Here is a 27,933-nt window from a genome sequence, read left to right as displayed (position 1 = left end):
AGCTGCTCACGTACTTCACGTAGACAAATCCCACTGATGCTGAATCACTGATAACAGAGAATTTCAGATTTAAAAAAGGTTGTCAGCGTTAAACAAACATGACTTAGTATTTAAATACTCAATGTTTTCATGACTTGTCTAATGTGCTGAAAAGCATCTGTGGTTTGTTGCCGTTACTGGGAAACCTTTTTGACAGTGCTCCCAAGAGGCTGGGGTTTATGGATATCAGCTGTTTGACGGGAGTAATTCGATAAATCCCACTGCAGTCGTCTGTGATTTGACTTCCACACAATATCAAGTATTGTTCATGCCACAAGTTTTGTAACAAGTTGTTAAGTTTTATCATATTAGCTTACTAAGGTCATAATACACATTAACATGAATGTTTTACCATAAGCGGTCTTAAAAGTAAAGAAAAAAGGTCAGATAAATTAAAAAAAGACACTCACAAATGTGGTTTTGTTGTTTAAGTAAAAGTACAAAAGACTTCCAAAAGTTTTCTTTTTTTTTTTATATACTCAAACTGTCACACAATCACTGTGTTCTCCAGTTATACCTCAGTCCTCTGCTGATGGCCACTATAAAGGAAATCAGCAGCCTATAGCTCATAAAGGACATCTCAATCAGATATTACATCATCTGATTGCAAACACATGCAAACAGCAAACATGCACATAAAACAAAAATACAAAACAGTCACAACACAAATGTGATGTCTGTACAAAGAACATTAAGAACACCTTGTCAGTAGTTTTAAGTCTGTTTTAGGGTCTCTGTCTGGGACCTGGCATTCTTCTGATTGGTGTTTGAAAATGGGATCTGAACGTCTTTTTCCAAACATCCATACAACACGACGGTTTTATTTTAGGTCCTCGAAGTCGAGTAGCGTTAAAAAAGTGCCAGGAACATCATGTGGTGGCCCACTGGGCCGAGTCTTCGTGGGATTTCAGCCATCGAGAGCACATCGTCAGTCATGAGGAAGGCAGTTGACCCGATGCGAGTCCACACACACCTCTCACACAATGGGCCGCCGTCAGACACGTCGTCCGTCTAAACAAAAAGAAAGGACATAAAAACCAGAGCAAGCAACGTCTCAGAGGGAATCACAGCTGGAAGTTTCAAAAAATAGCCATTGTTTTTAGACTTTTCCTTGTACAATCTTTACAAAAAGTTAACTGGCTAATTAAAAAGGTGCAATAAGTAAGGATTAGCCGCCTCTCGATTTCATACTCCAAACAAATAGAGGGCAGCATACCACCAGAGTAACCGCTAACTGCTGCTTACTGTAGTTTCTGTTACAGTTAAGCTATCTGTGCAGCTAGCAGTAGGGACTGGGAGCTAGGGGTGGTTTTATGAACGGGCCAAGGCTAGCTGGTAAGCATTTGTCTCTGCAACACAATACATTTACATCTTTGAAATAACATCAAAACTTTTATTTCTTAATTAAAATGATCAACATTAAAGACGTTTTAAATGTTGCACTGCATTAGGTTGTTCTATTCTAGTGGGAGTTTGATATGTTCTTACATATTTCATCTGTTGTTTGCACATGATGAAGGCTGAGCCAGGTGTGATGCAGTTGGGACAGTCTGTGATGGTGCACGGGATTGGCTCGCCCGCCTTCTGCAAGGTGCTGGGCATCACCGACTTCAGGAAGTACTCCTGCAGATGACAGGAAGTTGATGATGTGGTAGAGAGAGCACACCGCAGACAATTTCATTTATTTTAAGCTCGTTTTTTGTAAACGTTTTTGAACTGTAGATGTCAATTTTTCTACATTATATATGCAGGGCGGCTCCACAGCACAAAATTAAAAAAATCTTACTCAACATTGCCAACTCAAACACAACCTAAGGTAAACTGAGGTGTTTCTGACAAGCCAAGACACACAGCAAAGAATTCTGGCAAAAAAACATGTTAAAAAAATGCTTTAAAAAAAGAAAAGAAAAAAAGATTGCTTTGAAATTGTTTTGATAAGGGACACAAAATATCAACAGAATCCAATCAGTAGATTTAAAGATAGCTGTCTCTGGACCTTGCGAGCACAATTTTTGAAGCCAGTTATAAAGTATATTATAAAAGCAATCCTCAGTCCAACAAGAGTTACACGACCAACAGTTACAAATATGCTCTGTTCAAACTCAAGCCGAACAGGTTTATTGCCTTTGGGAAGATTTTGCAGTCTGAGTCTCGGCAGCTGTTTTATGGGCCAACTGGAGGGCCTCATTCAGGAATGCATTAGCTGGGGAAGATAAATTCTGCCCGTCTACGTGTCATGCTGATGCAATGTATCAGTGCTTTATTGTTCTGACTTTATCACACGGGATCACACATCTGGCGGATGACAGCTTCAAAAATCAGTGTGATGGTACAGTGTGAATGTGTTTCTGTAACTTCAGTGAGAGGGTAGGATCACAGCGTGACCTGGGATTTGTATTTACGAAGGTGGTGTTGCACTCAGAAGCTGTGGGGGGTGCAAAATCTCACAAAATGCCAATTTCTGAAATTAATTAATTAATTAATTAATTAATTAATTCAGTCCAAAATTGTAATAGGTGGGTCACAAAGACATAACATACACCAGCCTTTTTCCACTTCACATAACAACACCTGATCATATCGCGCTGTGTTTCCACCGCACACGTGACACGTCCATGACCTGGAGTGTGTGATGCAGTTTTGTTCCGTCCTCCACACCGCTTCATACCCCACTGGGAGCATTTTACATGCAGGGCGTCATGCCTGTGTAGTTCTTTAGTTATTTCCCTTGATTTTTGGGCCCTAACCGTGGTTACACAGGCGACGTAGTTAAATGGTTCGGTATTTTGTCTGTTTTATTGTCATTATTCCTGACCCTGTTGTGTTGAGTTCCTGAGTCTGCACAGGGTGTTTTACATTGAAAATTGACCAGATGCTATAGGACATCTCTGACTTCCTGTCTGGCTAGATCTGCTCTGTGCAATGTAACGTGGCTTCTGCCCACTTCCATCAAAAATAGACTTGTATTCTCACCAGAGTAGAGCGGAAGAGCTGCCTGGTGGAACCATCAGCATTGTCCAGCCCTGGAGCCAATAAAGTTTATTATTAAACTGTAAAATATCCTGCCTTTATCTTTTTGTCACTAGTCTATGATTACCACATTTAATCAGATCATTTATATAAAATGTGTTTATAACAGACAATATCTTGATATTGGAATTTTTAACCCCATTATATTGGTATTGTTCCAAAAATAGAGTTCAGGCTTTAGATCACATATGAAGGCGTTCTGTTTACAGAAACCTGCAAGCTCTAGTACTCCTCCTACATTTAGACTTGGTAAACTCGGACGTTGAACCGGAACCAGTAGCTCAATAATCCTTCAGTCCAGTGGCAAACTTTTTAACTACTATTGTGATAATCAATTAGTTGCTTTAGTCATTTTTTGAGCAAAATTGCCAAACAATCACTGACTCCACCTCCTCAAATATAAGGATTTATAGAAAACCAGTTACTTTGGTCTGCTGGCTGACTAAAATGAGTAATTTGATTGCATAACCTTCGGCTGCTGAAAAAACTATTTCTGTTATTTCGTAGATGATAGTTAGTCATCTACGAAATGATGTTAGTGGCAGCCCTTTTTTCCATAGGTCTTTTTTTTCCTCAGCAGACATAGTATGAAAAGCACAGGACTGAAAATAATGTGGTATTTGGTGAAAATAAAAAACCCTTGAAAGTATCTGGAGGAGAACTGGACTAAAGTTAGTTAAGCATTATGTCGCCGCCAACACATCAGCTTATGTTCCAAGCTTGTTCCACAGGGAAATGTTGTAGGGAAAGAGAGGAGCTAACTTCTGTCCTGTATGTTTATCTTTAAAACGGCGACAGAGCAACTTCCATTTCACTAGTGCGGCACCAGCAGTGGTGGGTGTCATTTCCTCTGCACTGCACAGATAGCCAACAACAGCAAATCATCCATAGAACTTGTATAACAGTCTAGACAGTGGTGTGTCCACATATTTGGCTTCAGTTTGGTTATCGCTTCCTTTTTGGGGGATTTTTTCTCTGCCTTGAATCAGCACATCTGTACACTGGACGTCTTCCAGACAATCCTGACAGAGCAGGACACCAGCTGGGTCCTGGCCATATCAGGTCACTAAAGAGAGGGCGTGGAGCTATGAAGCAAATGGATTCCAACTTGGGATCTGGCTATCTGAAAGCACTTTATCTAATCCAGGCTTAGTATAGCCTCTTGGTTGATACATTTTAGAATAAACAGCAAGTTGTGTTTGATTTACTGATACAAACTGGATCACAGAGACAAAGACTTTCCTTAGTTTTTCTAACTAAAGAACAACATTCTATTAACAGTTTCTTCTATCCTGGTTTAGATTGTTATTTTGTATGGATCATAACCCATCAAATGTAAACAACAATCAAAACCAGTTCAGTTATAGTCTTGAAAAAATACCCAATTGTAGGCTTTTATGACATTTCTGACTTAAACAACAGCACATCTGCGTTTATGGACAGGAAGTGAAACTGGAAATGATTAATGGTGAGAAAAGTTAGATCAGATCAGACAGAAGATTGACTTCCCCTTAACTCGCCATAACATCCTGACAGCTTCGTGAGAAGACGGACAAAGAAAATCGCATGTTGGTGGAGGTGTTGTTGACTTCATAATGTAGCACCCTGTTGCCACAGACCACAAGTTTCAACACCGTTTAAGGCAGATATAGACAAACAGCAGCGTAAGTTTGCAAATGTAAATCTTTCATTCAAAAAAGAGACAGGTCGGTTCCCGTTTTCCTTCACCCAGGACAAGTGGAACTGATACAAAAAAGAATAATACTTAAATCAAAACAGCAAACAAAAATAAATACCACCATGGCAGTGGCTCACTAACTGCAAACCAAACCAAACATCATTAATCCCATACAAAACAACATAATATGTTAGAAGAAAAACACAATAGAAAATATAATTAATATATTAAACCCACCAACGATACAGTCAGATTTCCCACAAAAAATTTCATGCTGACGCTCTGCCCATGCAACCTGCCGCACAAGGGCAAGACGCCTCCCCGACACTGGGACTTCCTGAGAACAGATTCATTCATTCAAATCTTATGAAGCGCACCCAGGATGCCGCAACATTATTGCGCAGAGTTAAAGGGGAACTACCGTTTTTTACAAGCTGGACCTTATTTCTAGCATAAAATACGATCATTTACTCACCCAGATAACTTTGGTGTCATTTGGAGTCGTTCGGACGAAATTAGATCAAGTGGAGCGCGGCGTATATCCATATAATGTAAGTGATCGGGGCACTGAAGCGCAGCCTCTATATAACGCATTATCTGCTGCGTAACTAGCTCATTTCACCAATATTTTGTTATGATACGCTAGTGCTATTCCCCTCTGAGTTGCCCGTTATCAACATCCGGGATCTGTAGGTTGACCTAGCCGTTTAGCCTAGCCGCAGCCGTTTGTTGTTCTTTGGTCAGCTGTTCCTCTCTCTGCCTCCGCATCCTCCTTTCAACGAGCTCCTCATCTGTGTACTCGGGCTCAAAACGGTAAGGACGTCCATCATAAACAAAGTCATCGCCCACCACCTCAGAATCGGAAAAATATTCAGCCATGTTGCAAAAAACTAGCAGTAGCAAACTACAGGTAAACAAGCCGGCTGTCGCGGGTGTGCGCGGCTTTCAGAGATGACATCAACCAGGTCAGAGGTCACCCCGGATGTTGATAACAGCAAACCCCGGACTCAGAGGGGAATAGCACTAGCGCATCATACAAAATATTGGTGAAATGAACTAGTTTCGCAGCAGATAATACGTTATATAGAGGCTGCGCTTCAGTGCCCCGATCACTCGCATTATATGGATATACGCGGCGCTCCACTGGATCTAATTTCGTCCGAACGACTCCAAATGACACCAAAGTTATCTGGGTGAGTAAATGATCGTATTTTATGCTAGAAATAAGGTCCAGGTTGTAAGAAACGGTAGTTCCCCTTTAACTTCTACTCACCGCCGTCCCAGTCAGCCACTTTCTTCACCCACGGAGCACACAACAGGCAGCATGCCAGCCCTCCGCGGGAAAGACAAAGCCGAGAAATGCCCGCACGGGTTGCCAACAATTTCCTTTTATCTCATAATCAACCCATGTGTACTGATTCACAGGTCCGACTAGACCACACACCTGCGTCAGTTCCACCCGGTTACAGTATGTACATGTGAGTGTGTGTGAACAACATACGCGGATGAAGAGTTAGCAGCAGTTAAACACTGTGGGTCAAATAAAATAATGCGTCAATTCCACCCGGCTACAATAATACCAGAAGGCTGAGCTTTAGAGATTTAAACAGAGGAGAGACTGGATGAAAAGACATAACTGAACCTACATAAGTCTTAAGGGTAAGGAGTGAGGGGCATTGTGTGATCATGTCTTACCCCAGCCATTGTGAGGATGCGGCGGATGGTCTTAGTGATTATCAGTGTGGTCTTGGCACGGGTCACCGCAACATACAGCAGGTTCCACTCATCGTCAGGGATGTTAGCTGAGCAGGGAAGAAAATAATTCAAATATTCACCACTTTTCAGACTACCTTAGCTACTGATCAGTTTATCAGATCCTTGGTATGGACCAATTATTACTCTAGCTTTACTCTCAGCCCTCTGACATTAGAACTTACTAACAAACAGAAGAGAAACCTTGAGAGGCAATTAGTCTGTGGAAACCGACTGTATACAGTTCATCGTGTATGGGATAAGAGTTTTAACCAATGTAAAATATATGTAGAAAAAACAAGAAAGACAGGTCTGCCCAAAGTTACATACAGAACGAGAAGTCGATATCGTCGTCCAGCTGGTGTCTCGAAGAGGGAACCTTGGAAAAGTCATCAGAGACCACCACAGTGTCGAACTCCAGACCTTTAGCCTTGTGGACGGTTCCCACAACGAAGTCTGGAATGAAACAGTAAACAAAGTATAACTGAGTCGAGGGTTTTGCCAGAATTACTTAATATGAAATATACTGTATTACTAAAATCCCAGAGGGAAGATTGCGGCATATTTGAAGGTTTCCAACAACGATATGATTTACTTAGTCAGTAGGAGCAATTGGGCTTGAGGTTGGGGAAGTCCGAAAATACTGAGAGACAGACTGAGTATTTACATGAGACTGCTAACAGTAACAAAGGCATAGAGTAGTGTTTTTACTATACCATACAAATTTCTAACCTCAGTACAATACCTTGAAAAGTACTGATATTCGATCCCACTTGGAAAAACATTGAGGGCGTAATTTTTTTCATTTTTATTAAAAGATAAATATAAAAAGGCTTGTGTACTGTGTGTTAAGCACAACAGCATCTACGTTAATTCACTTCTGACCATTGTCAGACAAGCAAGGGGAGGCGGTTTGGAACTGTAGTGGTGTGTGTGTCACTCTGAGAAGAGAGAGTGAGAAAGCTCAGCTGGTATGCGTGTATTGATACTGTGGAAAATGAGCATTGAAATAATTTAAAATATTCAAAATCATTTATATGTATCAAAATATCAACATTTTTGACAACACTAGTATAGACCAACCTTAACCCTTAAAGGTGCAACATGTAGGGCTTGTGCGACGCGTCAACATAATCAATTACATACTGTAAATACTGCCGCTATGTTGTTGTGCTACTGGCATGCTGGTCCTGCTAGTGATTGTTTGTCCTCACTGACGGATTAAAAATAACAGTAAACAACATGGATGAGCCGAAAGTGAAACTTAACGCTACACAGAGAAATGTCTGTTGTGTTCCCTCTGTAGTATTTATCCATGCTAACTAACACGCCCTGCTACTGACCAGTTCTACTCTGCTTATGATCCCCAGTCATGCCTCTGCCACAGTTGGTTAAAAATGCTGGTTACTAGTTACTACGACTAGTTGTTTTTTGTCCCCAGCCAAACATAATATATATATATGGATTACACGATTACCAGTTAAGACTGGGAAATTTTTTGTTGGGGAATAATGCCCTGCAGTGCATAGTTTGTCATATTTGTTTGTTGATGATTGAAGATGATTGAGTAAAACATTGAAATATAAATGACAAGTTTTAAAATGTTATTTTGGGTAAATTCGTTGTGATATTAATCGAGTAAAAAAAATTGTTAGATTAGATAAACTAATTAGTAATCCAAAAAATAATCAATAGATGAATTGATAAAAAATAATGTTGAAAACATTCAAAGATTTAGAGATATCTACTGAAGTTAGCATGCTAACTAGCTAGCCTTGACCCGTCCTGGTCCAAAGCTCCTGTGCTAGTGGTGAAAACACCAACACTTTCCCGGAGGTCCAAACTCCCAGTCCAGACTGTAAGCAACATTGCTAACTGAGCAAACTAGCTAACAGCTAGCAGCTACAGTTAGCAGCAGTCAGCAGTTACACTAATGAAATGTTCCTTTAAAGATGCAGATTCAAGAACATGGACGTCAACTTTACTGGCAGGTTTTGGGCCGAGACCTGACAGTGGTTGGACACAGTATATTAGACATAAACACTTTAGCTAACAGTACATTCACAAAGCAACAATTACTTGACTTCTACTTGATATCTAACATTTCATTTTGTTTGTCATTTCTGTGCAGTGCCTAGAAAGTAATCAATTTAAGATGTTTTGCATACCTGCTTGGTTAAAGTCATATTCAAAGCACCTTTCCAGGCGCTTTACCAGTTCGGGGATGCGACTTCCGTATTTTTCAACAATGCTGAGTTTGGCCTCCAGCTCCCTGTCCTCAGTCTCCTCGGCGTACTTTTTCAGGGCCCAGAAGGGATGCGTCTCACTTTTCTTAGCGAAGAAGCGAATAATAGGATCCCTGATGACTGAAGGCGGAGTTAAATCAATATACAGTAATGTCACAATGCAAGTGTTTTTTTTTTTTAAGGCAACAACTTACAGGGGAAATATAAATGCATTTGTATGAATCTCACATTTTGGTTTTTGGCCTCTGGATGCGTCCCCTGACTGCATCAGCTGCCAGACATCCAGGATCCTATTCAGGCCGATACCGCTGACACCCTGAAGGAAGAGTTTTTGAATTTAAATGTTACCTCTGCACTTAAGTTTCCAAATGACAAAAAGACGTTCAAACATTTTCAAATATTGATTGTTCCATCCCAGACTCTCTTTATATTAGGGCTGAAATCCTTTGGACAATAACAGTAGGTATTTCTTAAAGGCAGGATTAAAAATTTTAAATACAGCAATAGTAGCAGTATATATCACTCTCATATTTGTGATTTAAATATGAAACTACGGCTATCAGCCAGCTATCTCATTTTAACATAAACATGCACGGAAGGAAACAGTGAGCTGGGCCTTAGTGCGTCTGTGAGTATGTTATATATGTTTATACACTCACTCCTATGAAGTGAACCTTGCAGCGCGGGTTGGCGTCGGTGAGCCGGACGGCTTCGCTGAACACACTGAGATTGCATCTTGACAAGATGGCCATCTTCCCCCGACAATTACTGACCCCCGTCCTCATAGCTGCTTTGACACTGTCCACAGTCTCGTCAGACACGCCACCTACAGAATGGACAATAGTCATATTTTCATATTACATCAACTTCTAGGGCATTAAAATCATGTGTATTTTTAAAGCACACTATCCGTTTTTTAAGTAAAAGGAAACCATTTGCTGTGTTTACCTTTTTGCTTTCCTCCCACTAGAATCTTCTGCACGTTCTTACACACTTTGAGGAGGGTGGCACCCACATAGGCGATCTCAGCACCGAACCTGAAGCTCTGGACAAAGACAAAAGTAGCAGGGAGGTTAATTTTTCTGACCAACACTGAACTGCTGAGAGTTTAACACAAGACCATCTATTTGTGACTACTTCTCTCCTGTTTTGTCTCTACATGCAACGTTATCTTCCTTCTTCATCATCAGAAGGTTTTAAAAAGTTGACAAAAAAACCCCACACCTTGTGTTTAGGACTTTTTAATTTTTTACAATAAGTTTTGAATTGATTTATGGACTTTCATCCTCAGTAGATACTGGAGATAACTCCTGAGTTGATTCCAGAGGAATATCTATAATGTATATACGTTCTAGTTTTGCTCATCATCTACTACTGCATATTATACACGCTGCACCACACGCTGCACCTAATCTGTGTTCCCTACATGCAGTATTATCTACTGATGCGGAAAAGGCGTTTGACCATCTTGAGTGGAATTTCCTGTGGTTTACACTGGAACCCATAGGCTTTTGTAGTGTGGCATTATGTAGCTGAATATCAGTTGTTAATATGATGGTCTTACCTAAGATTAATTTTTTATCTAGTATGTTGCCCTTACCTTCACCTGCCCGCTATTGGAACAAGATTCAGAGTCTTGTATCAAAATTTCTGTGGTCAGGAAAACGACCTAGACTTAAAAGCACGATACTTCAACAGGGCAAACAGTCAGGGGGATTTGGGTTGCCCAATTTTAATTTATATTATTTGTCATATATGCTCCGCCCTCTAAGAAACTGGCTTTCCCAAGACTCGAACCCTTCGTGGCTCCAGATGGAATGTGGTATTGTTTTCCCTTACAAATCGGAAGACTTAATTTTTTGTGGTTTACCCTCCAGATACTGCCAATCAAAATTTGGCCCTATAATTGCCCACTCTATACAAATCTGGCATCAAGTGGTGAAATTAGGTAATTGGGAGATGCAGTGGCACACTCAGACACCAATGGCTTTTGAAATAATTTACTATGCTTGGAGAGGAAACCAATTATTTATCCTTCATGGTCTAATTCTGGTATTCACATTCTATCTCATGTTATAGATGGCAGAGGACTAAGGTCATATAAGGATCTTAAGAGCACATATAATTTACCCAGATCATCTTTTTACTTTTAGTTACAACTGAGAAATGCTATCTTAGCTCATGGAGTTCCATGTAATATTTCTCTTCCTGAACATCCCCTTCTTAAGCCTTTAGGCATTAAATCTAAATTCAGAGGTCTGGTATCCATTCTATACCAAAAAATGCAAGAAGCTAAAAGTCATACACTGGGGGTGACCGAAGTATGGAATGTTGACTTGAAGGAATTTAACCAAGTTACTGACTGGAAGAGAGTATGGGGAAACATTACGTCACGGAATTTCAATCATCAAATGATCCATTACAAATGTATTCATAGATTCGATCTCACCCCCCGGAAACGTTGTCAACTTCACCTCTGCTCCACTCCCATCTGCCCCTTGTGTAATCGTAGACAAATAGGAACTTATTTTCATTTGATGTGGCAATGTCCGGATGTGGAGCTTTTTTGGTCTCAAGTAACATCCCTGATGGGAGATATATTTGGGGTCAATATCCCGTGTAACCCAATTGTTCTGCTGTTAAATGATGACTCTCAATTACTGCTTTAGTTCACTCAGAGAAGACTACTATTTTTTGGCCTGACAGCAGCAAAAAAAATGCTAACACAGAGGTGGAAACCACCACACGCACTCAATATCTCTCAATGGAGTGCCCTATTGTATGACATTATTTCTCTAGAACTCTCTATGGCTCGATGGATGGGGCTATAGCAAGCAATATTGAGGTCCTGTCTAGGGCAATTGAGAAGGCTAGACTTAAGCTACATAGATGAAACTGGTTGGTCAATAAGGTTTAATCTCCCATATATGTATGAAGATATAAAGGTTTAGGTAATTCCTTGCATATGGATTTGTGTGAATGGACGTGTACCTGTATTTAGTATGTAGGTGTGTAAGCACACCTATTTGGGAAGATACTACTAGCAGTGTGAACTGATGGGATCACCTTTGTCTCATGATTATTATCATTATTTTCTTTTACCTGTGCATTCTTTTGTTATTTATTAGTTAAAGAGGAGAGGGAGGGAGGGATACAATTCTCCTGTATTAATTAGTCAAATTATTTGCTATGTATTCCTTTTTTATGTTCAGATATGACTGAATCCAGCAAGGGGAGGGGAAGGGGGTAAGCCAGAGGGATAAGGGAGGTATGGGTGGGACAAGGGCGGGACAATAGCTCACATTTTTACTATATTTTTTCCCTTTTTTACGCTGTCCGCAATATGCTTACGAGATGTATGGTTGTATATGGTTGTTAAAAAAAAAGAAAGAAAATGAAATAATAAAAACTTGATGCTTATCTATTTGACACCATGGACATGTTGTTGTGGAAGTTTATTTAAATAACCCAAATGATTGTGAATATACTGTAGCAGTAGCAGCATTAGCAGTGGCATATATTATTCAAAGGCTTCCAATAAGGTGTATCAACAGTGTTGCAATAAAGCTGGAAATGCAGTCAAATGTGGTTTCTCCCTGCAGAGCGGTAATGCAATATGTGACACTTTTTATATATTCATTGGAGTGGGGCATGCCCAAAACAAGAGTTCTCCTGAAAACCATTTTTAGAGCTTTGAAAGTTCAGTGTCAAAGTCTATTGAAAGACGAGGACAGGAAGGGGAGACATCAGCCACTGTCAGTTCCCCCTATTCTGCCTCCAAGGTCTCAAAAGTCAACTTGACAAGTGAGTGAACACTCTTATTGAGTCTTTTGCCTCTTTTTTGGTGCAAATAAAACGTCCGTTTCCTCTTAAAAAACTCAATTACAACGGTAAAGGCTTAAAAGCATTTGGGTCAGTCCTACATAAAACTCATTAATTGCAGAAAGAGAAAGGATGTCTCCTTCAAATTTTGACCTTACTACCCGTAACAGCTTCTTTGCAAATGTTTGTCTATTTGAGGGTGAAATTTCCAATACCTGTGTTAGGTAGTAGATGTGTGTGTGGTCCACTATGTTCAGGGCATTGACCGCTCCTTTGAAGGTGTAGATCTGCTGATGAGGATCTCCAACCAAGACTTTTCCACAGCGCTGAGACATAAGCACATCCATGATGGCTGTGAGGGAAGACACAAAGACACCATCACCATCACAAGCAAAATAAGCACGATAAATACATTTCCATAATCCTGCATCACTACCTGGAGTGCAGTCCTGGGCCTCATCGATGAAGAGGACATCGTAGTCGTCAGACAGCTGGGGCTTTGGGGTTTGGAGCTGCCACAACTTTAAGTAACCTGGGAATGAAAAAGTTCATCTGTGCAGCATTGCCTCTAATATTAGAACTACTTATTTATTATTGATTCATTTCACTAATTCACAGCCGACGTACCATCATGGGTCATGTAATACGCCTCCTGTTTTGTCTCGTTCAGGTTCTTCATCTTTTGCCAGATGTCTGTCGCTTCCTCGACAAAAAGCTAGGATTTCACAATAAAAGACATACAGTTTAAAAGTCACTTTGTGGTGCTTATACTTATATTTTATTTTTTTCCCACACTACGGGTACTAAATATACATTTATGTGTCCATACAGGCTTTTCATTCTCATCCAGAAGCAGCCTTCTGCCCTTTTTTGTATCACGATAACTGGGGACGTGTCTGGTCGTTATTGAGTCATCAGCAGAAGACATGAAGGTGTTGAGAGTTGTGGTCACCACTTTGGCTTTGATATAGCCGCCGCGGCCTTTAGGCAGAACAGAGTTGATGGTGAATGGCTTCAGGTTGAAGGTCAGCTTCTTACATAAATGGTAGCTGCCACATGGAAGAAAACAGAAGAGAAACAATCCTTTGAATCCTTATCCTTTGAATACAGCTTACAGATTTGAAATACTATTGATCTGGAGTTAACAGGAGTGAAAATTCAAAGTCAAAACTTAGGAACTTCAGATAGACCTTCAACGGATGTGGTTTTAGAAAACTGATATACATCTCGACACAATGACGAGTTACTGTGGACGAGGTTAGTCACCCAGAGAGAGCAGATTGGCCTGATGGTCAAACACACGTCAAGCTTCGTGGGCAGAAAACAGATAAGCAGACAGTGGGCGATGTTCCATCGACGTATAATGCTTAATTACCATAGACTCACACTCGCCACTTTTTCCACAAACTCAAAATATATTTTGAGTTATTGAATCAATGTACATCTTTGCCATTGTTAGTCCACAAAATTGGCATCGATAACAATAATTTATTGTGTTATCAATTGAGTGAGTTTGTGACTCTACGAACACAGGGCAGAGATTTTCAGACTTGCAGTTCTGGGTTAGGGAGAGGCATGCATCCATAAATATGTGCGTCAAGGTGTTTGAAATCTGTGTTAAGCACATGCACAAATTATCATTTAACATTTTATGACTCATCATCACTCATCATGACGCATGTATCTATAGACAGAAACACAGTGAGATATGCCAAATCGCCACCAAAGCATGTCAACAGTGACGTGTGACAAATCTCATTAGTTATATACATAGTCTTTCAGTCTAAAATAAACTCAGTTTCAGTAGATTGTTTCAATGATGTAGTTATTACTTTCAAAACTTACAATGTACAAGTCCAGTCAAATAATAGATTAACAAAATGTCTGACTGTTTTCATAATTCATTAAATTATACTACACAGAACCACAGTTCAACATCTTTTTAACATGCTACATTTGCCATCATGTTAAAATCTTCCAGAAGTTCTTCTTTGATTCTAATATTACGCGTCTCTGAAAAGTTTACTGCTCTGATCAAAACTTAAACAATGTAATCTGTGAGGGGGAACTTTAATGATGATAAAACTCACTATCCATTCATTTTCTATAAACACTTACCCTTTGAATACAGCTTACAGGTTTTAAATACTATTGATCTGGAGTTAACAGAATTGAAAATTCAAAGTCCAATCTTCCAGATGGATCTTCTAACTTAGCATTTGATTTAAGTTTGTTGCCTTAATTTTCCTCTACCTTTTCCCGTTTACAGTTGACGCGGACATTTGATCAACACGCACGCTTTTAAAGAGTTACATGCTTCCCTCCTTCATGTCTGGGATGCTGTGTATTAGACCCTGACTGGCTCAGAATACGTCTTCACAGTTGTTATAACTGAACTGAGCAGCACAACTTCCTGTCAACAGCACTTATCTTGGCGCTCAAGATCAGTATAAACTAAATAATGAACTACACATTGCACATTTGACATTACCGCTTTGATATTCAAGTAGTTAACTAAACAAAAACATATTTGCCACAGCTGCCTCTTTTTGTCCACACTTGGTATTTATATTTCATGTTTGACTGTCTCTGAGAAAATCTGAGGGGAAACTTCTCACCTCCTCCCAACCTCATTGAAGGCCAGTGAGTGGACAGTTTTGCAGGCCACATTGCTGGGGAAGCGGCGCTGCGCCTCGCTGGCCACTGACTTGTTGAAGGCCACATACAGGAAGCGGAGGTGTGGCCGCTGCTCAGCATACTTCACCAACGTGGTGGTCTTCCCTGTACCTGTAGCACACATCACCGTCCATTCAGCTGTGACACTATGATTCCTGATTGCAACACTCATAAAACTGATCATCCACCTTCAAAATAAAACACAATTTTTAGAGTAACATGCAATTGCAAAGATTAGGAAGAGTTTAAAAGAAACAACCTACCCAAATTACAGATATCATGAAACCAAACAAAACATGTTGCACATTGTAGTACTAAATGCGTTCTTCATTAAATACAGAGGCGAACTGGAACTCAGACATCGCCTATATGTGTATAATGTATAAACCCTTCAGGTCCCTGAGAAAATCTAGAAAAGGATGCTCCCTGGTGGTGACACAAACACTTCACCTTTAAACTAGTTTCACTATTAAACATATTCACTGCATGAGGATGCAATTACAGTCACAGTCAAAAGTTTACATACTCTTGTAAATTAAATTTATATCATGGCAGTCTTCAGTTCCAACGACTTCTGCAACTCTCATATTTCTGTGAGTGGAACACAAACTACTTTGTCACAAAAAACATTCATTAAGTTTGCTTCAAATCTGAATTTATTATGGGTCTTCTGAAAGTGTGACCAAAACTGCTGGCTCAAAAATATACATACAATAATTTCAATATTTAGCTAGATGTCCCTCGGCCATTTTCACCTCAATTAGGTGCTTTTGATAGCCATCCACAAGCTTCTTGTAGTCCTCTTGTAGTCCGCTTCTTGTAGTCCTCAAGTCAGGACTTGTGAAGGCCATTCCAAAACCTCAATTCTAGCGTGATTTAGCCATTCCTCTACCACTTTTGATGTGTGTTTGGGATCATTGTCCTGTTGGAACACCAAACTGCACCCAAGAGCCAATCTTCTGCTGATGATTTTAGGTTTTCCTGAAGAATTTGGAGATAATCCTCCTTCATTATGCCATTTACTTTCTTTAGAGAACCAGATCTACTGGCAGCAAAACAGCCACCACCATGCTTGACAGTAAGTATGGTGTTCTTGGAGTTAAAGGCCTCACCTTCTCTCCTCCAAACATATTGCTGCTCACTGTGGCCAAACAACTCAGCAAACTTCAGTCGAGCTTTAAGGTGCCGAGTCTGGATCAACGGCTTCTTTCTTGCACAGCAGCCTCGCAGCTCATGTTGATGCAAAACACACTTGACTGTGGACACTGACACCTGTCTTCCAGCAGCTTCTAATTCATTGCAGACTTGCTTTTGGTGGTTTTTGGTTGACCTTTGACCATCCTGACCAGTTTTCTCTCAGCAGCAGGTGAGTGTGTGTTTTCTTCCTGATAGTGGCAGTGACACAACCGTGCAATGAACTTTATACTTGCACAGCTGATATTGGGACCTGTAACTGCTTTGAAATGGCTCCAAGTGACATTCCTGACTTGTTCAATCAATGCTGAGCTCCTTAGACTTTCCCATTGTAGTGCTTGTGGGTGGCTAAGTCTAATGGGTGTATCAAAAAAGCCCTATTAAAATGGGCCCAGAAAAGTCATCAGCCATTATCGATCAGAATCACTCAGAAGAAGTTAAGAGGCCATGCTACAAAAAACATTTTCTATAATCACCAAAAAATCATCATTCAAGTTACTGCATGTATATTTTTGAGCAAGCAGATTTGGTCACATTTTCAGAAGACCTATAATAAATTCATTAATTGAGCCAGACTTCATGAATGTTTTTTGTGAAAAAGTAGTTTGTGTTCCTCTCATTCCATCACAGAAAAATCAGAGCTGTAGAAATCATTGGAAGCAAAGACTGCCACGATATACATTTTCATACAAGTGTATGTAAACTTTTGCCCGCACCTGTAAATGTTTTTTACATTCTGATGTAAATGCTGTGAGTGTGAGACTAGACACATAATGATAATGCAACATTCACACTGACATTTGGGATTGTCTTTTACTTGGTCTTAATTTCATTTTAGTCTGTCCGTGATGAAAATAAAATGGTTTTATAGAATGGTGTTGATGTACCTGCAAAAGCCACGATCTTGACCACGTGATCTGGCTGGATGTCGTGGCTGAGGATCTGCTGCTGTTCACATGTGAGGTGAATCTGAGGTCCCCTAGTAGACACACAGACACACAGACACACACACACGCAAAATGGTCATTGTCAGCAGGCCAAACCTCCCCACTTCCAGTTGGCTTAAGGGCTGACGGAGTTGTCAACAGTCACTTGACCTGCTATTCAAACAAACTGAAGAAGTTCATGGCTCTGAATCGAGGCAGAAAGAGTTTGAGAACCAATGCACTAGATCAGAAAGTGGGTCTATCCTCATGAAGAAATTAAGGGTGAATAACAAATAGGGTTGTTCCAATACTGATACCAGTATCAGAAATGCCACTGATACCACCTTAAATGCTGGTTTGGGTATCTGCGAGGACGCAAGTCTATGCACCAGTCTGATTCCAGATTATTTATTTATTAGAAACAGAACTCTGCAATTTCCCAACAGTGTCCTGCACACTGATGGAGAACTTTTACTGCACAAGTGGTCGATTTACATCTATGGCAAGCGACTTGTGTAACTTCAAGCACATACATAACATAATACATAGGATAAGTCAGGGCTTTCCACAAGGACGTGGAGTAATCAGCCAGTGCGAAAAAGTAGTCAGCTAGGGGGTCCAGGGGCATGGCCCCCCTGTAGAATAATTTTGAACATAAAAACAAAAAAGCCCAAACTTCTGGCAAATTCTGATGCTACTATTCCATCATGTTCACTGATCTTAATCATTGCATATTTCAATGAGTTCGCCTTCCCGATTGTAAACAGGGAATTAATTATTGTAAAGTAGATTAGGCAGTCTGATTTACAGTCTGTAAATATCTATTAACATTTAAAACAACATATATTCTGAACTGATCAGAACTTCAGTAATCAAGAATCATTAGACCTTATTTATCATTTTATGTTTATTGACACCTTCGGTGTAAAGTTATAAAAGGCATGTAATGATGTTTAATGTATTTTTTACTATTGACATACAGTAAATGTTTTGTTTCAACGAAATATTTTAAGAGGGAAAATGTCTCTAAATCACATGCCTCAATGTAATCTATGTATTGGTTTAATATTACCTTAGAGTAAAACTTTCTATATTTTTTCAACTGTAAATGTTTAACGGGAAATGTAGCACTTCTCACTGCTTACTGCGCACTTCTCAAGTCACAGCCACCGGTGGTTTTCCGAAGTCGCTCATCTACTGAGGATGTCGCATCTGTGCAATCATGTTTTATGAGGAGAGGAGTCTCCGCTCTCATACACGAAAGGACACAACCTCTCAGCTAAACACAAACACACATTGAGAGCATGTGGCGGTGGGACTGAAACAGACATAAATATTTTTTTTGGAATCGGTAAGGCGGAAGGAAAATAAAGAAGAAAAAAAATATTCCCGGTATATCTCTAGAAACAAAGCAGGCTGTACTTATTCTTCATGTACATCAGTCAGGCTAATGTGTTTGTTCCTCACCCGCTCTCACCGGAGCTGACAGAAAAGGGGCCGTTCTCCATCAGGTGAAGAACGTAGTAGATGTTGTAATGCAACCTGGAGAGACAGAAAAGAGAATTGTAGTGAAGCTGAGAAGAATATTGTGGGATTCAAAGGTGGTGACACTTGAAGCTCGTACCTGTCACTGATCTGGATGTTGCTCCTCTCTAAGGCAAGCAGCATCATGGCCATGTGACTGAGGTACTCTGTGATGGCGGTGTCTGACATGCAGCCGGTGAGCAGAGACACCAAGGCTTGCACGTCTCCAACACTCTCACTGAGGATCAGTATGATGGCCATGGCTGCGTACGGGTTGGGACCCTGCAGACCGGAGAGACAGATGATGTGAAAACTTCCACGGTGATCATGTGCACCCTACACTTTCTTCTTTGTGCATCTGTGCGAGTCATACCTCCAAGCCAAGGTTAAAGGACTTCTTAATGTCAGGAATACGTAATCTTATCGAGGCCTCCGCATGAGGAAAAAGGCGATGTTTCTTAACACACTCCAGAACGTCCTCCGGCCTCACCCGCTCTCCCAAATTATGCTGGGCCATTAAACTGAGCAAAACACACACAGAAAAGGACATACATTACCACACAGAGCATTTTAAATCTGCCAACATTCCCATACTTTAAACATTACTGGTCATTGTATATGACAATATCTAATCATTTAACTGAAGTTCTGAGTGAAACTGAGATCAGAAAAAAGTTTCACATTTAAATGAAAAAAAGTTAAAGTTGTCTCTACTTGATACTTAACCCAAATACTAAACAGCTTTGTGTTGCTATAATTAAGAAGATCAGTCTGAGCTTTTGATTTGGAAGTTTTAATGTCCATTTGGTATTTATCTATATGTGACAATTTCCATATTTGTCTCTGTCAACATCCGACCTCTTTGTCTTCATTCAAATGCAGACAGACACATGACAACTGGTTCTGAATGGCTAATTTTGCATCTTTGGCCGTCTCTTCTCCAGCTTCTTAAATTTGAATATTTTCAGTTATTTTAAACTCCTCTATGACAGTAAGCTGAATATCTTTGGGTTGTGGACAAAACAGGACATTCGAGGATGTCATCTTGGGTTTTGGGGACATTTTATGGACCAAACAAATCGAGAAAATAATCGACAGATTCATCGACAATGAAAATAGTCAGAGTTGCAGGCCTACTAGAAACAAGCACATGTTCAAATTAGTTAAATTTGTAAGATTACCACATATAGAAGTCATCGTTTATCGTATCTGCCACAACAAACAGAGAGCCTCTTCTTAATGTAATATTGTTACAGGACTGTCCCTTACTGAGGAAATGTAGACTTACACAACGAGGTGTCGTATGCTGTGCATTGTTAACGCTGGATTTGTTATGCGACTCTTCTTCAGGATGCCGAGGATCTCCAGCACTGTAGCGTTTTCCCTCATCATGTAGCGGAAGTATTGTTTCTTGAAGGGGACAAACTGTAAACAGAAAAACAAATACACACCCATATTTATCTCTCAAACACTTGAAGAAGAAACCTGAAGAATCTGCGTGAATGTATTTCTGCAGCAAGTTCACACTCCCTCTGCTTTTGTTCCATTACTTCTACTAAGATAATGTCACCTAACTCTGACATAACCCCCCACCCCATGCTTAAAAAATAACTTAATGCTACTGTGGTTTGTTTAACCTTGGGGTCTTGGACAATGTTCCTCCAGCGTTGGCAGACCATGCTGACACTGCGGTAGAGGTCCCGGGCAGGGACCTGGCACAGCACTTGTCTCAGCACCTCCTCTGGAAGGTCATCTATGCAGCCCTGGGGCTCCTGTAGGTCCTTGTTACTACCCAGGAGCCCATAGTGGGTGTCAGGAAGGGCCTCCACCTCCTCATCCTCTTTGCGAATGTCAGTGTCAAATTCGTCATCGCCCCAAAACATCTCTGCTGTCATTCCCTCCAGATAATCAAGCGATGCCTCCTCCCGCTTCATCTCAGGCTCTGGCAGCATCGCGGCAGCTAACAGGCTTACATCGTCAACCTCGTCCTCCTCCACCTCAGGATCTTCCGGCATTGCAAATGATAAAAAGCTGACATCATCATCCTCCTCATCCTCCTCTTTCGCAAGCTTTGGCCCTTCTTTGGGAAAAAGTTCTCCATTGAGTCTATTTGTGTGTGTTGACGAGCAGGGCTGGGGGGATTTGTGCGGACTGGATCTGAGGACTCCTGTCACAGAGAAGAAGTTGTTGATGCTCTTCTGTTGCCCGGAGGGACTTCCTGAGGCAGATGCTGTTGATATAAGGAGTGAGAGAGAAGATTCAGAGTCTGACATTCATTTTAGGATTTCCTACCAAAGGCTGGGCAAAAATAATAATGACACTTTCATGCACAGATGCTGCTTTGTCTGTTTCAGTGTTCCTTTAAAAAGTTTCTAGTGGAGTCTCAACAAATAATCAAGTAATTGGTTGGTAATAAACTATTAAAGTAATGACCAATTATTTTGATAATCAATTAATTGGCTTAAGCATTTTTTAAAGAAAAAAAAATATTCCCATAATTCCCAAATTCCCATATTTTCTGGTTTCTTTACTCCTCTATGACAGTGAAGTGAATGTCTTTAGGTTGTGTACAAAACAAGACATTTGAGGATGTCCTCTTGAGCTTTAGGAAACACTGATTAACATTTTTCTACATTTTCTTACATTTTACAAACCAAACTACTAATTGATGAATCGTGAAAATGATCAACAGATTAATCGATAATGAAAACACTCGTTAGTCGCAGCCCTGTTTTCTAGCATAATGTTTTTACAGCAGATTACCACACTTCCGTCGCTTGGTGGGTGTCCTGGGGTATAGCCCCCGGTTGGGGTTGCGGTTTCCCAGCCCACTGTTGACGGTTTGGGGCTGGGTGAGGGCATCAGTTCCCTCTGCACTTTGTCCAAGCTCATCACATTCCACTGCGTTTAGGTGTTTCCTTTTGACCTTCCCTAGGAAACAACACAACATTCAGTCATGTCAGCACGAGACAAACCACTGTATTGGGATTGACCTTACATAATGTCAGTCATTCTTTAGTTTTACTATCTATAATGATAATGACACTATTCAATCCTTACCATGCTGAGGTTAAACAAACAAACCAGTTTTATACTACATATTATCGTTTTTGACTCATTACCATCCAGACCTATCCTTTTATAAGACGTTGTTGCCCCCTCTTGACTCAACAGAGGTGGATTTTACCTCAGGCAACAGCAGACCTATGTATTGTAATATGAGCTCAAACTGAGAGTCCTATTATAGTCTAAAAGTAGTGCAGAAGGCATTTGCACCCTGACAAGAAAAGAGTTCAGGTGTTGTTCTTTTATGGCTATGAAAAAGTTACCAGTATTCAACTCAAATGCAAAAGAGCATACTACTTTGCCTAGCTAGCTACATAAAGTGACGTCATAGTTGAATAAAGTATGAAGCACTTCGTTATGTTTACCTTCTTTGGTGGCTGAGACAGACTTAGCTATTAGCCTGATAATTAACTTACCTTTAACAGCCACTTCCATCGTCGTGTCCAGCTCATACGTCTTATTAACAAAACTATGTAACTTAACGTTAAGGGTTTGTTTTGCTATGTATCCGTTCAAACTAAGCTAGCGTTAGCTAACTACCAACGTTGAGCCTTTAGTAAACAACGACTGTTGCTAGCTTATTTACACTTGCTAACATCACTTTCCGCTTATGTCTGCAACCACAAACCTGACCCAAAACTCAAGTACGCCTCTACAGTTAATGTCATCAAACTAACTCCAGTTAATTTTGACTTGTTTTTGTATTTGCTGTGTCGTCAGATACGCTCCGTTGTTGGCAAGTGCCTAGCTTTGTTTCAAGCATAATTACTAGCCACCTTATTGGTCGGCTCTTCTTCTTCTTCTTTGATTTTATTAGCGGTTGGTGAACTAGCTTATGGGTACTTTACTGAACCAAGAGGACTGGAGTGTGTGGCAGTTTGTAGGTAGAAAACCACATAAGTGCTTTTATATGAACGTTACTTTATTTAATTACATGAATTTTAACTTTATCACAGCACACAATTATTGCTGAGTTTAAAAACGTGTCTTTCCATTGAAAATTAATGGTATACAATATAAAGGTAATATGTCCTGCATGGAGGACACACTAACTCACAATGTATGCATGTTGATGTAAAGTGTGCTCCATCTAATTTCTTAATCATTTAAAGATTCAACACAAAAAAAACAATATAGAGTGACTGTAAGGTGTCACTTGTAGTGATAAACATACAGAGAATTATCACTAAAGCTATTCATAGGATAAATAAACTTCAATAAACTTATACTTTCAGTTGATTGAGGCAGAAACACAGACTGAGGCAAGAGCAAAGGTAGTATCACTTTTATTCATTGGTCAGTCATTTCTAGGGGTTAGGTTAAGTACATTTCCAGTTAATTGCACCATAATGAGATTGGAGGCACAGCATCAGTCATTTCCTCTTAATTATCAATACAGTACCTCTGATGAACATTACAGTTGAGTTACAAAGACAAAGATAAATCCCCCCTCATGTTGTTAACACTGTTGTTAATATACTAAGCCAATTACCATCTGTAACTATTACCACAGTGCATGACGTATTTTGTAATTAATGGCTCCTCTAAAGTAAGTTTAAAGATGTCTTTAGACAAAATCCAGAGGAAGGATGTGAGCTTGTAGAATTTAATGCTCCGACTGCTCTCTGGTTTTCTGTGGATTGATGGATCATGTTAAATGTTAGTGCAAAAAAGTCTGATACACTGTCTCCAAAGTCTATTATTTCCCTCAGAGGTTATCGAAGAGAAAAATAAGAAAATAAAAAAGTAAATGAAGCAAGAATTAACTACATTGTAGATCACCAAGAGGCTGATTTTTCTGCCCTTAAGTCTGGGAAACAGTATGTTAGCACGTGGAAAGGAATGTCGTACAATCACTACATAAAAATTACAAAAAATAGCATCCTTTCGTAATCTCATAAAAACCTGAAAATGACTATTTGTCACATAAGGCATACAAGACTAAAGCCTGAAATGCAGTCGACGATTGGCCACCAGGTGTTTCAGGCCTCACCTTGCTGAGTACAAAGAGTGGTCCAGGACATGTAGTGTGAACAGGGCTGATTCAGAGGCTCAGTTAATCTTTTTCAAGGCTTTGATTTCAAGATTTTTTAGCGTGATTTACACATACTGGTATTTCAACTCTAGCTCTATGGATGATCATTGCACTTCATAGAAACAAATATTAAAATATGAGGTCACATCAGGTCTAAAACCATGACGCGACTTCTCATACAATTTCTTCATATAATTTCGAACACTTCAATTTGCTTTCCAATACATTTCCAGATTTTCCAGTCCTGTGCATGAGCCCTATGTAACAGCAAAGACTACTTCCTCCTCCTGAGCATTCCTCTTCACTGCTTCAGGATGGGCAGCTCCCTCGGCTTAAAGAAGGCCTGAGCCATCCCCATGGCGAAGATGTACACTTTAGAGTCCACCACGATTTTTTCTTTCTTCAGCAGATCTGCGGGAAAAGAATGAACAGAGAGTTAAGTCAGCGTTTTTGGGGTGGTCTCGATGCTCACATACTAACACCACTCTGTGGAAAACATTAAGCCTCACCGTCTATTTTCATCTGGAATTCATCGAGAGGCAGGAGGATGACTTCAACGAATTCTGGAAAGAGAGGATAAAGGTTTGTGTGAGGAGTTGCTTTATGAGGGAAAAGGATTATTTTTGATATAATAAGAAACATAACTCACCTCCATCACCTGCAGAGGAACAGAGGAGAGCAAGATTAGCCAGGACATAAGACAGGTTTTTATATTACACACAAATGTATTCTTAAAATACATTAACATTTTCAGTGTCCCAACTTTTTTGGGGTCGGGGTTGTATATTAATTGATTTCAGTAATTAGATTTTACACTTATCCCTAGACTTGTATTACATCAAGTCCATTAGACCATTACATCAGTGGCATAAAATTGTCTTAAATTACAAAAATGTTGTTTTCTAGAACAATGTATCATCTAACGAAAGTAATAAGAATGATATGACTAGTAACATATTCAAGCTCCATATAAACTCAAAATGAGGCATAATAAATCTTAAGATGGAGTGTATAAAGGAGTGAGTCTGCTCACCGAGCTGTTGTGTTGGGTTGATATTCTCCATATCATCTCCGTTGATGTTGACCATGATGATCTGGGTGGTGCAGTTGGACAGACCGGGGTCCAGACAGGTCACTGCGATCCAAACAATAACATTAATACTAGACACTCAGTAGATAGGATACAACCTACAATGGCAGCTAATGCAATCAAATGTACAATACGTCTTTGTGTGACGATACCTGGAGTGACTCCGACTACTTCCCCTTTGTAGCCGGTTTCTTCTTTAAGCTCCCTCAAGGCAGCAGCCTCTGCGCTTTCACCCTCGTCGATCAACCCTGAGCACAGCAGACACAATGTTAGAAGTGTCAGAATACACAGATGTGGCATCGAGAGTTTGCAAAAGTCCCAACAGCTCCATTATGTGGGAAGAAGAATGAGATGTCAGGTGTTTTTGAGACTAAAAAACAAAACTTTACCACATGAAAAGTTCAAATTAAAAGGTTTGTTTTGTTGAAACTCTGGACTGAAAATGAGAAGTTTTAAAGGATGTTTGAGGAATGTATTAAAAAAAACCACTTTCTGACCTGCAGGAAACTCCAGAGTGTAGCATCCCATAGGGGGACGAAACTGCTTCACCATCACCACACAGTCTTTGTGGAGTGTCCGTTTCAGCAGCGCGATGATTCCAACACCTGCAGGAAAAGTGTGTTACAGCCAGTTAAGCTCAAAATCCGACCTTACTGTCAGCGCAACCTCCACTGACGAGCTAACAGGAAAACAAAAAGTACATAGATGCTCACCATCTGCCTCTGTGTTGGTTTGTCTCGTCGTCCTTTTTGCAGTCTCCCAGGTTCTGGTGGATGAAATCAGAAGGTGAAACTGTGCGCAGGATACTTGTGCAAATGATAATCCATGTCAGTTGAAGACGGAACAGTACCTGGTGTTTCCAGCAGGGTCCACGTACGTCGTCTTCTCCAGCTTCACCCATTTTCCTGATGCAATGAGCTGCAAGACAAAAAGGAAAAGAACCAGGCTGATCTATGGCACCGAACACGACTCTTTAAAGACTTATTACAGTCTGAGCTGCTGCTCTACTAATCTTACCAAACTACAAGAGTGGGAATTGTCTTACAAAGAAGCACTTATGTGGTTATTTTTGCAATACAATAATTTGATGTCATAATCTCAAAAACTTTGAATCTAAGGGCCAATTTTTTTTAATTGTGATATATCTAAATTTGAGAACACACACTCAGCAAGCTGAAAGTTTGAGGTCTACAAGTATCAGACACTTAAAGTGAAATGTTTGTTGCTGCAGGAGTCAGTACTTTCCAAGCTGTTTGAAGAAATTGTTTCAGTTTCTTGAAACAAGTCCAGTTGCCTACGTTACAGCACTTAGAATTACCATGACCTGGGTGACTGAGAACCTTCATCAACACTAATGTATAATGTGTTTAAACTAGGGTCTTTAATTGTGATTTTGTATGCAATTTATTTTATGGAATGTCTCGTCGGTTATCTGGACCGTGAGTCTGCAATAAAGTTTTGAATTGAAATGCATTGAATATTTAATTACTTTTAAATGCCTAGTATTCATAAAGCAGAATTTCAGACTTTTTAAGGACCTGCAGACACCCTGTTTGATGCAAGTTGATCAAATGTAATACATCAGAGAGGTGTCTAAGGTTGTTTTATTGATATATATAGTCAGGATTCTTCATGGAGGAGACTAATATAATCCTGTGTTTTGGAAAATTACGACGAAAGAACATAGAACCTCCTGCTTTTTTTTTCTTTTATTAATTGAAGGGTTAAGATGAAGCGTTGTACTTGGTAAAGGATATTTTGTTGTAACATGACATGTTATGTACTTCTGTATCCACTTGGAGCAGGTATAGTTTTTTGGAAAACCTAGTATGTGTAGTGATAAATAAGCAGGGTTCCCACACCTGCTTTAAAATAATATTCAAGGACCTTTCAAGGACTTTCCAGGCCTGATTCCCCTCAAATTCAAGGACCCAACATGGCTCCACAGTAACAACTGGAAGGACACTGAGCATGTTTGTGTTGCATTATTGTACACTGACAATGGTTCAGTTCATCGCAGCTATAATGTAATACCACGATGAAACTATTACTTTAAACTGAGTTATGAGGCAGACCTGTACAAAATCCCTGCTTTAAAACATGTCTTTGTGTGTCTTGTGGTTTACTGATGTTCTGTTGTGTTAACTCGACTACATTTTGCAGGTCATGTTACTGAAACTGTGAGTGGAGATTTCGGCTTCAAGTCAGAGTTAATGTGGGGTATTTTAAAGCAGCTGTCATGGAGTTTCTGTCTGGACATCATTTATTAAAACCCTAAAAACAACAAACGTACCTCTTCTTTCACTATGTGTGCAGTAGTCACCGCTTTAGGATCCCCTGAGTTGCTCATTTTCAGTATCCGGACAACTGGAAATGAATAACAGTCGAGTCAAAAAGCTTTAAATAACAAATTAACACTGTCCACCAAGAGCTCGGCTGAGAATTTAAACAAAATACAGAGAACCACCATTTTAATGCGGACCAGACTGGTCGCTTCTGATCATGAGTTGCTCAATTAGCTGCATATTTCGACATTTGGCTTATCAGCTCGTTTTTTTGTTTATTTTACGGTAGCTAGCTGATTTACACTTAACACTGCTACGAGGGTTGAGAGCTCGCACAATTTAAACTTTAAACAATCATTTAAAATGGAAATAATTAAACTTAACTCACGTGAAATCCAAACGGTGTGTAGGTACTGACTAGAAGAGATGGCATAGAATGAATGAGGAGTCACTCTGACACTACTTCCGGGTACCGCAAACGTCACCGGAGTCAAGTTTTGTCCCCAGTAAAATGGAAAAAACATAACAAAATGTTATTTTTCGGAGTCATTTCTATCATATTTTTAAAGT

At 39.9% G+C, this 27,933-nt stretch overlaps 2 protein-coding genes across 2 annotated transcripts; both read right to left on the bottom strand.

The window, feature by feature from the left end:
• Positions 1–452: 452 nt before the first annotated feature.
• Positions 453–22,736, bottom strand: fbxo18 (F-box DNA helicase 1). The gene is made up of 21 exons (XM_084345470.1): positions 22,370–22,736; positions 21,651–21,818; positions 20,525–21,117; positions 20,176–20,312; positions 19,261–19,408; positions 18,988–19,169; positions 18,831–18,905; positions 17,325–17,416; positions 15,186–15,354; positions 13,397–13,616; positions 13,195–13,282; positions 13,004–13,099; positions 12,783–12,919; positions 9,694–9,790; positions 9,405–9,571; positions 8,974–9,061; positions 8,668–8,865; positions 6,830–6,955; positions 6,443–6,549; positions 1,528–1,662; positions 453–1,050 (listed from the first exon to the last, which is right to left on the bottom strand). Exons 1-21 carry the CDS (start codon positions 22,386–22,388, stop codon positions 889–891), a joined length of 3,204 nt encoding a protein of 1,067 aa, XP_084201596.1. The 5' UTR covers positions 22,389–22,736; the 3' UTR covers positions 453–888.
• Positions 22,737–23,222: 486 nt separating this feature from the next.
• Positions 23,223–27,827, bottom strand: nudt5 (nudix (nucleoside diphosphate linked moiety X)-type motif 5). Its single transcript, XM_084345504.1, has 9 exons — positions 27,752–27,827; positions 27,372–27,445; positions 25,929–25,996; positions 25,792–25,844; positions 25,576–25,683; positions 25,231–25,326; positions 25,022–25,123; positions 24,498–24,551; positions 23,223–24,399 (listed from the first exon to the last, which is right to left on the bottom strand). The coding sequence occupies exons 2-9, from the start codon at positions 27,426–27,428 to the stop codon at positions 24,290–24,292; spliced, it is 648 nt and encodes a 215-aa protein (XP_084201630.1). The 5' UTR covers positions 27,429–27,445; positions 27,752–27,827; the 3' UTR covers positions 23,223–24,289.
• Positions 27,828–27,933: the final 106 nt, after the last annotated feature.

Source organism: Pagrus pagrus (genome assembly GCF_965226575.1).
Source record: "Pagrus pagrus genome assembly, chromosome: 23".
In the NCBI taxonomy this organism is placed as follows: Eukaryota; Metazoa; Chordata; class Actinopteri; order Spariformes; family Sparidae; genus Pagrus; species Pagrus pagrus.
The sequence above is the reverse complement of the archived record's forward strand: the minus strand, read 5'-3'. Positions and strand labels throughout refer to the sequence as shown.